Source organism: Lolium rigidum, chromosome 2, assembly GCF_022539505.1.
Source record: "Lolium rigidum isolate FL_2022 chromosome 2, APGP_CSIRO_Lrig_0.1, whole genome shotgun sequence".
Taxonomy (NCBI): Eukaryota; Viridiplantae; Streptophyta; class Magnoliopsida; order Poales; family Poaceae; genus Lolium; species Lolium rigidum.
The window spans coordinates 14,802,125-14,812,713 of record NC_061509.1 but is presented as its reverse complement, the minus strand read 5'-3'; the positions used below and the strand labels follow the sequence as shown (position 1 = coordinate 14,812,713).

The 10,589-nt window shown below is 44.6% G+C and overlaps 1 protein-coding gene across 1 annotated transcript; it reads left to right on the top strand.

Annotated features, from left to right (window-relative positions):
• Positions 1-27: 27 nt before the first annotated feature.
• Positions 28-1,165, top strand: LOC124685998 (disease resistance protein Pik-2-like; the record flags this gene model as incomplete). The annotated part of the gene is given in 2 exon segments (XM_047220014.1): positions 28-674; positions 820-1,165. A coding segment is annotated over 1 exon segment (595 nt), but the record flags the coding sequence as incomplete, so codon positions are not given.
• Positions 1,166-10,589: the final 9,424 nt, after the last annotated feature.

The following is a 10,589-nucleotide window of genomic DNA, read 5'->3' as shown; positions in this document are numbered from 1 at the left end:
GAGGTTGTCTCCCTGAGAATCTAAAAAACATATTGCATCTGATGGTGAGAATATTGATAAGATGGGGGACTCCGTGCCCTCTTCTCTAGGCCTCAACTGCCTTCGGTTGGAGGGATGGTACGAGACGATGCCGACAGGGATTAGTTCATCATCCCTTCCCCTTCTCTCGTACCTCACTATATGTGTCCATCAAGTGCGACTGGAGGACATTCAGGTCCTTGGGACCTTGCCGGCTCTTTGTTTTGTCAGACTGGAGTCTGACGAGGACACCTCCACGGAAGAAGAGCGTGAAACGGAAAGGTCGTTCATGCTTAGCACTGATGCATTTCCTTCCGCGACACGGTGCTTGTTTGAAAATGTTATATTTTCTCCCTGTATGTTTCCAAGAGGCGCTATGTCCATGGTTCAAGTTCTGTGCTTTGGTCTTCTGGTGTCAGATATCCTCAGTGGTGGTGACTTGTTCATAAGGAACCTCCCTTCGCTCCAGAGTGTAGAGATTAAGCTTTATGGTGAAGAACGAGGAAGCCAGAAGTATTCTGAAGCAAAGGCTGCTGTGGAGAGAGCGGTGGCCGACCATCCCAACTGTCCCGATGCATATTTGTTTGGAACTTTGAAGAATTGACTTATATTCCAGTGGAGGCACACTCACTGAAATGGTACAAACATTCACCCAGGTACTTTACTGCTGATGCTGCCTTAAATTTGTTTGAATTGACTTATTTTTCGGCCATCGGTAAGATCCAGCTTGCAGGTTTCTTTTTGCTGTTTTTTTGCAACCCGGCCGTGAATGATCTCGTTTCTGCCTGCCAATAACTGCAGCTATGCAGTAGGGGGCGATGTCAAGGAACTCATTCACTGTTGCTGCCAAGTCCCGGGCTCTTAAATCTTCACCCCAGTGCTAATTCATGTTCTGTGCTCTTCTATCTTTGTACTCCGTCTTTTGCTTCCGTCAGCTCAAGAAGGAAGCTTCAGTTTACTTCTACCAGCTGCTTCAGTACTTACTAGCAGTCATGATCAGTTCTCCTGAATTGTTTTTCCTGTCTTTCCAAAGGCACTTCTGGCTTGCGTGTGATTTCTACTAGTTTAGCTGATTTTCCTTCATGGCCCGGTTTATATAAGACTCGTTCCTCCTTCCTCAAAATCAATCAAATAAGGTCCGCATTAACTTTGTAGAGTTGTTTCGATGTTTAATTCACGCTGTATCTAGGTAGTACCGGAATCTGTACGTTCTTTGCATGCAGTGAGCTACTGGTGGTAGTGAACTAATCTGTCGTTATGTTGATTCCATCTAGTCTCTTCTGTAGTACTAAAGACGACTTGAGTTCAGAACTAATTGTTGTTCCCTTGGGGAGTAAAATACATGGGAGGTCACTGGAGGTGGCGTTTTGGCTCATAGGAGCAAATGCTCCCATTATAGAAAATAATTAAAAATTAATTTTAAAAATGTCAAAAAAATTGACATAAATTTTTTTGGTGTGCATCGTGACATTCTATGTTCGTGCACAAGTTTTCGTGGAAAAACAACATTTTATGTGGTGTGTACAAAAAAGACAAAAAAATGCGCTGTACGTAGTCGTGTTATAGCATCAAAATTTGTCTTTTTTACAGGAGCCACATAAATTGTTCTCTTTTTTTGAAAATTTGTGTACCAACATAAAGTGTCTATATGTACATGTAAAAATTTAGTTTAAAATTTTTTGACACTTCAAAATGTGGATTCACACAATGGAAGCAAATGCTCCTATGAGCCAAAGTGCATTTCCCGGAGGTCACTCACCTTTACTCCCTAGTTCGATACTGTCACTGTACTATGGAATACGCAAATTACGGTCATTGAACACGCTGAGTGCTTCATCGGAGGTCACTGGAGCCTGTACAACTCCGTATTTGTGGATGTCGCACTGAATTGGACCCCACCTATCAGCCCCCACCATCTGCAGGGACTATTGTCTAATAAAAAAAGGGCTAAGGTGCAAAGTTAAGAAAACAGATAAGGATCTTTTAAAAAAAGTCCCGTGGCCGACCACCACTGGTTCGGCCGGCCTCCCAACTCGGCCCTCAACGCCTCTGTCCTCCCGCCGCCGCTCTCTGACCTTGCCGTCGGGGACAACCACACCCAGCATGAGGCGGGGTGAGGCGCTGCCGGCTGGGCAGATGCAAGGGATGGGAGGGTTGCGCCGTAGGGGAGAGGTTCTTCCCGTATGCGCCATGTATAGCCTCGAGCTCTTCTTGGCGGCGGCGCTCGGAGTACCCGGGCTGTCGAGGCAGGGGCCGTAGACGCAGAGGCAGGGGCGCGGGGGACATCCCGGCGGTGGCGCTCGGAGTACCACGACGGTCGAGGCAGTCTCGCCGTCCAGTTCTTGTTCGTCGTCGTTTGATCTCGTTGCGTTGGACCTCGTGTGTGCCGCTGGTAGTCAAGATGCAGATGCGCCACTCGCTTCTGGACAGAGGCCACCCCTCGCCCACCTCGCCGTCCCCTTGCCTCCAGTTGTGACGCGAGCTCGAGCACCTCCGCGGTGATGGGCGCACAGGGGATCCGCGCCGGCAGGAGGAGTATACTCGCCGACAAGTACGGTCGCGCCAGGAGCTAGCTCTCCTGGCGGTGACATTTTTTCAATTTAGCACTTGTACTTTTTTTAATTTAGACATTTTGTTTTTTATTATTTCAAAACAGTCCCTGTAAACATCGGCTGGGCCTGACATGTGGGGTTAACCAGTACCACATCAGTAAATACGAAGCTTTACAGTCTCCGGTGACCTCCGATGAAGCACTTAGCGTATTCAGTGACCGTAATTTGCGTATTTCATAGTACAGTGACTGTATGGAAATAGGGTGCCAAGTTCACTGCTCTCATGTATTTTTACTCTTCCCTTGGAGCCTTGGAGGACAGCGTTATATGCTTCGTCCTTGCTTCGCCTGAACTTCTCGTACGGGCCGGTAAGATATCGGTGAGGTACTCCCTCCCTTATGATGGTGAGTTTAGCATTAAACTTTGTCTATAAAAATATACTTTTATTTTCCCAATACATTTTAAAATAATAAAAATTGCGGAAAGTGTCTTCTGCATGAGCGTCAGTGCTTTTGAGTTTTAAAAATCATATTTCTGAGATTTAAAAAAATTAAAATTAAATATGCACATACATATAAACATGTCGAAGGCAGTTGAAGGTAGTACGGTAGAAATTTTGGAGAAAAATATATTGCATTTTGAGCTGTAAAAAATAAACAAATTTCTGACAAATATATGCCCCTATACACAACCACAAATTTATTTATTTTCCTGTAGCTCAAATTACAACCTAATTTCTACCGAAATTTTGCACGAGTATCCAGGACATATGTATTTATGTATGGAATAAATTGGATGACTTTCTTGAAACAAAAAATATAATTTTCAAATATTTTAGAAACCGAGCTCATGTGCACCAAATTCGCATCCCAAAAATTGATTCTCTCTCATTGTACGGAATCAAACCTGATGACATTTAGCACATTATTTTTTTTTCTACATACATTTACTTTATTGGAGATGAAAGAACTAAAGAGAAGGAGATATTGGTTTGCATATTTTCGATGTAATTTTTTCATCACTTGATTTCTATCTTTAAACCCACACGTCCACTTATTTATAGCGGAGTGAGTAGCTAATTAAGCGAAATTATGATCGTCACGGTTTCTGATGGCAAGAGCATCTCCAGCCGCGTTCCTTAAAGCGACCCCCAAAGGTTTTTGGGCACGCTGGACTTTTTTTTTCGTTCCTAGCCGTGCGCCCCAAAGCCTCCTTTCGTCCGGCGCGGCGCAATACGGTATCCGCGGCCCGAGCCCATCCCTAGTCCATAGGGGACGCTATGGGCACGCTGGACACAGGGAGAAGCGAGGCAGGCTCCCACCTGTCGGCGACCATATCCACAACGGTTGGTTTCCGCCTTTTATTTCACGTTGCACCTCCCACCCCTCCGCCGTCGCTCGATTCGATGGCCGTCTCGACGACAAATCTCTTCTGAGTCGGCCACCGTCATGGCGGCTTGCTCCCTCGCCGGCCTTTTCGCCGCCGCCGCTTCACCCGCGCGTTCCAGAACGGGTCGGCAAATCCATACCACCTCCACGCACAGAAGGTGTTCGACGCCTTGTCAGGTAGGCGCGATAGGTCGCTATTCGTTGCCTCCTCTGTCGCGGCTAAATTTTAACAATTTATTTTTCTTCAGACATGGATAGCGACAACGAGATGATTGTCCGACTGTTGGAGGAAGAGCAAGCCTTCGACGACGACATTCGGTTTGGCAAATACTACTTGTGAGGGCCAATTGAAGAATATACTGCAAGGATCATGGCACAAAATGATGCGAGAGGATTCCCTGGGATGCTTGGAAGCATCGATTTTATGCACTGGTCATGAAAGAACTGCCTGTTTGCTTGTCAAGGTATATACAAAGAGCGTCATGGATATTTTAGTGTGGTGCTTGAAGTTGTGGCAGATTATGATCTGGGGATTTGGCATTCTTTCTTTGGCATGGTGGGATCACACAGTGACAACAACTGCGTGTTGCAGGGGTCTCCGGTGTTCAGCAAACTAGTGGAAGATCATGCTCCACCATGTAACTATGAGATCAATGGCCACCGATATACCAAAGGCTATTATCTTGTCGATGGTATATATCCAAAATGGGTGACTTTTGTAAAAACAACCCCAGCTCCATCAGGTCAGAAGAATTGCCACTTTGCTTCGCGATAGGAAGCTTGTAGGAAGGATGTCGAGCGGGCATTTGGTGTGCTTCAAGCTCAATTTGCAATTGTCTGTTATCGTGCTCTAAGCTGGTCTCACGACTAAATGTGGGAGGTGATACAGGCTTGTGTGATCATGCACAACATGATCATCGAGGATGACCGCAAGAATCAGGTAAGGAGACACGTTGGTCCCCATGAGTGTCAGGACCCTCTTGCGTAGGTTGATCATGAGGTGCCTACAGATTTTGCTGATTTTCTCGCCATGCACGCAGAGATCCATGTCAGCAATATTCACGAACAACTTCAAAATGATCTATGTGGAGGGTCAAAGGATTATAAGCAAATGTCGCGGCGCCTTGATCTAGTATTTGTTTAGTTGTTTCATTATTTCTTATATTTCAATTTTAAAACAATTTTAGCAAACATATTTATTTGTATGCTATGTTTGATAAAATAGTTGTGTATTCGAAAACCCTATAAAAAAATGTTAGGGCCACGTTTGGGAGACGCGGCTGGGTAGCGACGTCCCCCAAACGCGGGACGAAGAAAACGCGTCCCTAAACGCTAAATCCACGCTGTTTGGGGTCGCTTTGGGGACGCGGCTGGAGATGCTCTAAGAGCATCTCAAGTGGGCCCCCAATAAGGGCTCCGACGCATCCATTTTAGGGCCCATATGGGGGTGCCGGCGGTAAAACTAAAATCGGGGCCGGGCAGCTTCTAGTCGCGTCCCCTATACAAAAAAGTAAAATTTTAAAACATAACAAAATTCAAATAAAAAGTAAATTCATTGATAGTTTGGCCATATTTGGCCGATATTTGTACAAATTTCAAAACATAGATTAAAAAAACTAGCAATTGTCGCTGTCGTGCCCTAGCCATAGGCGGCGGTACATCGCCGCCGCGTAGTCGAGCTCCTCCTCCTTCGGCTGCAGGAGGTAGCTGCTGCTGCCCTGGTCGGCGTCGTTGCACCTCTCGCGTGGCCTGCTGGACGGGCCAGCCTCGTCGTCGTCGTCGGGGTTGATGACGAGGCTGAGGCGACGGTGGCGATCCTCCTCCTCGCGTCAGTAGTCCGCCGCGCTCCACGTCGGTCGAACTCGTCGGTCGCTGCGAAAGATTCCAGCTAGGCTTGGCGCAGCCCAGGGAATTCCTCTGGGTCGTCGTCCGCCTTGACGATGGATGCTGCCGCCTTGTATTCCGGCGGTGGCGTCCACTAGCGCTGGCGCGGCGGAGAGGGCTCGCAGATGACGAGGGCGACGCGCGACCGCCATGGCGGCGGCTGCGAGGGGAGCAGCCTCCACCGGCTCGTCCTACACCGTCGCTAGGAACCTTGGCGACTGTGTATTGTAGGGCGAGTACCTCGACGAGGACCCGCAGGCCGAGGACCCGTGCGAGGAGGAGGAGGAAGAGCGCGACGAGGGGGTGGACGATCGGCTCGCCGCCCACTGGTCGACGTTGTCTCGCTGCGCCGCCAGCTGCAAGTGCCATGGTAGCATCTGCAGCGGCGGGTTGTTCCCGTCGGCGATGTAGCGGAGGACCCACGCGAGGGTCCTCCCGGGCGCGCTCCACCACCGTCATCGTCCAGTGATGTTGTAGTTGGACGGTGGGTTGCCGTTGCCGTCTGATACGTCTCCAACGTATCGATAATTTCTTATGTTCCATGCTACTTTATTGATGATACCTACATGTTTTATGCACATTATATGTCATATTTATGCATTTTCTGGAACTAACCTATTAACAAGATGCCGAAGAGCCGCTTGTCGTTTTCTCGCTGTTTTTGGTTTCAGTAAATCCTAGTAAGGAAATATTCTCGAATTGGACGAAACTTTCGCCCAGTGGTCCTATTTTTGCACGAAGCTTCCGAAGACCGAAGAGATAACGAAGTGGGGCCACGAGGCAGCCGGGGACAGGGCGGCGCGGCCCAGTGCCCCGGCCGCGCGGCCCTACCCCCCGGGCACCTCGTGTGGCCCCCGCGTTGCCCTTCCGTCTACTTAAAGTCTCCGTCGCGAAACCCCCGCACCGAGAGCCACGATACGGAAAACCTTCCGGAGACGCCGCCGCCGCGAATCCCATCTCGGGGATTCAGAGATCGCTCCGGCACCCCGCCGGAGAGGGGATTCATCTCCCGGAGGACTCTACACCGCCATGGTCGCTCCGGACCGATGAGTGAGTAGTTCACCCCTCGGACCATGGGTCCATAGCAGTAGCTAGATGGTCGTCTTCTCCTTGTTGTGCTTCATTGTTGGATCTTGTGAGCTGCCTAACATGATCAAGATCATCTATCCGTAATACTATATGTTGTGTTTGTCTGGATCCGATGGATAGAGAGTACTATGATTATGGTGATTATCAATCTATTGTTTATGTGTTGTTTATGATCTTGCATGCTCTCCGTTATTAGTAGAGGCTCTGGCCAAGTTTTTACTCTTAACTCCAAGAGGGAGTATTTATGCTCGATAGTGGGTTCATGCCTCCATTAAATCTGGGACAGTGACGTAAAGTTCTAAGGTTGTGGATGTGCTCGTTGCCACTAGGGATAAAACATTGATTCTATGTCTAAGGATGTAGTTGTCGATTACATTACGCACCATACTTAATGCAATTGTCCGTTGCTTAGCAACTTAATACCGAATGGGGTTCGGATGATAACCCGAAGGTGGACTTTTAGGCATAGATGCAGCTTGGATGGCGGTCTATGTACTTTGTCGTAATGCCCAATTAAATCTCACTATATTTATCATATCATGTATATGCATTGTTATGCCTTTCTCTATTTGTCAATTGCCCGACCGTAATTTGTTCACCCAACATGCTTCTATCTTATGGGAGAGACACCTCTAGTGAACTGTGGCCCCCGGTCCTATTCTTTACATAGCATACAATCTATCGCAATTGTGTTTTACTATTTTCTTTGCAAACATCTTCCACTCGATACGTTTAATCCTTTGTTACAGCAAGCCGGTGAGATTGACAACCTCACTGTTTCGTTGGGACAAAGTACTTTGGTTGTGTTGTGCAGGTTCCGCGTTGGCGCCGGAATCCCTGGTGTTGCGCCGCATCACATTTCGCGACCATCAACCTTCAACGTGCTTCTTGGCTCCTACCGGTTCGATTAAACCTTGGTTTCATACCGAGGGAAACTTGCTTCTATACGCATCATACCTTCCTCTTGGGGTTCCCAACGGACGTGTACATCTACGCGTATCAAGCATAAATTTCTGGCGCCGTTGCCGGGGAGATCAAGACACGCTGCAAGGGGAGTCTCCACTTCTCAATCTCTTTACTTTGTTTTTGTCTTGCTTAATTTTATTTACTACTTTGTTTGCTGCACTAAATCAAAACACAAAAAAATTAGTTGCTAGTCTTACTTTATTTACTGTCTTGCTCACTATATCGAAAACACAAAAAAAATAGTTACTTGCATTTACTTTATCTAGTTTGCTTTATTTACTGTTGCTAAAATGAATACCCCTGAAAATACTAAGTTGTGTGACTTCACAAATGCAAATAATAATGATTTCCTATGCACACCTATTGCTCCACCTGCTACTACAAGCAGAATTCTTTGAAATTAAACCTCGCTTTACCGAACTTGGTTATGAGAGATCAATTTTCTGGTGTTAGTTCTGATGATGCTGCTGCCCATCTCAATAATTTTGTTGAACTTTTTGAAATGCAAAAGTATAAGGATGTAGATGGTGATATTATTAAATTGAAAGTGTTTTCCTTTCTCATTAAGAGGAAGAGCTAAAGATTGGTTGCTATCTTTGCCTAAGAATAGTATTGATTCATGGACTAAATGCAAGGATGCTTTTATTGGTAGATATTATCCTCCCGCTAAAATTATATCTTTGAGAAGTAGCATAATGAATTTTAAGCAATTAGATACTGAACATGTTGCTCAAGCATGGGAGAGAATGAAAACTTTGGTAAAGAATTGCCCAACCCATGGACCGACTACTTGGATGATCATCCAAACCTTCTATGCAGGACTAAATTTTTCTTCGCGGAATTTATTGGATTCAGCTGCCGGAGGTACCTTTATGTCCATCACTTTGGGGGCGGCTACAAAACTTCTTGATGATATGATGATAAATTACTCTGAATGGCACACGTGAAAGAGCTCCACAAGGTAAGAAGGTAAATTCTGTTGAAGAAACCTCTTCCTTGAGTGATAAGATTGATGTGATTATGTCTATGCTTGTGAATGGTAGATCTAATGTTGATCCAAATAATGTTCCTTTAGCTTCATTGGTTGCTCAAGAAGAAAATGTTGATGTGAATTTCATTAAAAATAATAATTTCAACAACAATGCTTATAGGAACAACTCGGTAATAACTATAGGCCATATCCTTCTGCTAATGGTAATGGTTATGGTAATTCTTATGGGAATTCTTACAATAATAATAGGAGTGTACCCTCTGGTCTTGAAGCTATGCTTAAAGAATTTATTAGTACACAAACTGCTTTTAACAAATCTGTTGAGGAAAAGCTTGATAAAATTGATACTATTGCTTCTAGAGTTGATAAACTTGCCTCTGATGTTAATCTTTTAAAATTAAATGTTATGCATAATAATGATATTGATAATAATATTACTACTACAGCAAATGCCATCCAAGTTAGAATTAATGAGAATATAAGATTAATGGCTGAACTGCGTGCTAGGTGGGATAGAGAAGAAAATGAAAAACTAGCTAAAGAGAATAATGTAGCTAAAGTTTGGACTATTACCACCACTAGTAATGCTAACTCTTCACATGTTGCTGCACCTCCTACTATCAATGGTAAAATAATTGGTGTTGGCAATGTTTCTACTCCTAGTGCAAAGCGTACAAAACTGCTTGAAATTGCTAAAATTGCTGAAACTGCTAGTGATAAAACTGCTGAAATTTTTTCCAAACTTGGGAACAATGATCCCATTGCTGTAGCTCATAATGATTTAGATTTTGATGATTGCCACATCTCTGAAGTTATAAAGTTCTTACAAAAACTTGCTAAAAGTCCTAATGCTAGTGCTATAAATTTAGCCTTTACAAAACATATTACAAATGCTCTCATAAAAGCTAGAGAAGAGAAACTAAAACTTGAAACTTCTATTCCTAGGAAGTTAGAAGATGGTTGGGAGCCCATCATTAAAATGAAATTCAATGACTTTGAATGTAATGCTTTATGTGATCTTGGTGCAAGTATTTCGTTATGCCTAAAAAGATTTATGATATGCTTGACTTGCCACCATTGAAGAATTGTTATTTGGATGTTAATCTTGCCGATAATGTTAAAAAGAAACCTTTGGGGAGGATTGATAATGTGAACATTACGGTTAACAATAACCTTGTCCCCGTTTATTTTGTTGTTTTGGATATCGAATGCAATGCATCTTGTCCTATTGTGTTGGGAAGACATTTTCTTCGAACCGTTGGTGTTGTTATTGATATGAGGGAAGGTAATATTAAATATCAATTTCCTCTCAAGAAAGGTATGGAACACTTCCCTAGAAAGAGAATGAAGTTGCCTTTTGATTCTATTATTAGAACAAGTAATGATGTTGATGCTTCTACTCTCGATGTTACTTGATTTGCACTTTCTGCGCCTAGCTGAAAGGCGTTAAAGAAAAGCGCTTATGGGAGACAACCCATGTTTTTACTACAGCAATTTTTTGTTTTGTTGAGTCTTGGAAGTTGTTTACTACTGTAGCAACCTCTCCTTATCATGTTTTTGTGCCAAGTAAAGTTTCTATGTCAAAGTTGATGTTATATTTGGGATCGCTGCGCAGAAACAGCATTGCTGTCTGTCACGAATCTGGGCACAGTTCTCTGTAGAAAATTCGAAAAAATCTGCCAATTTACGAGCGTGATCCTC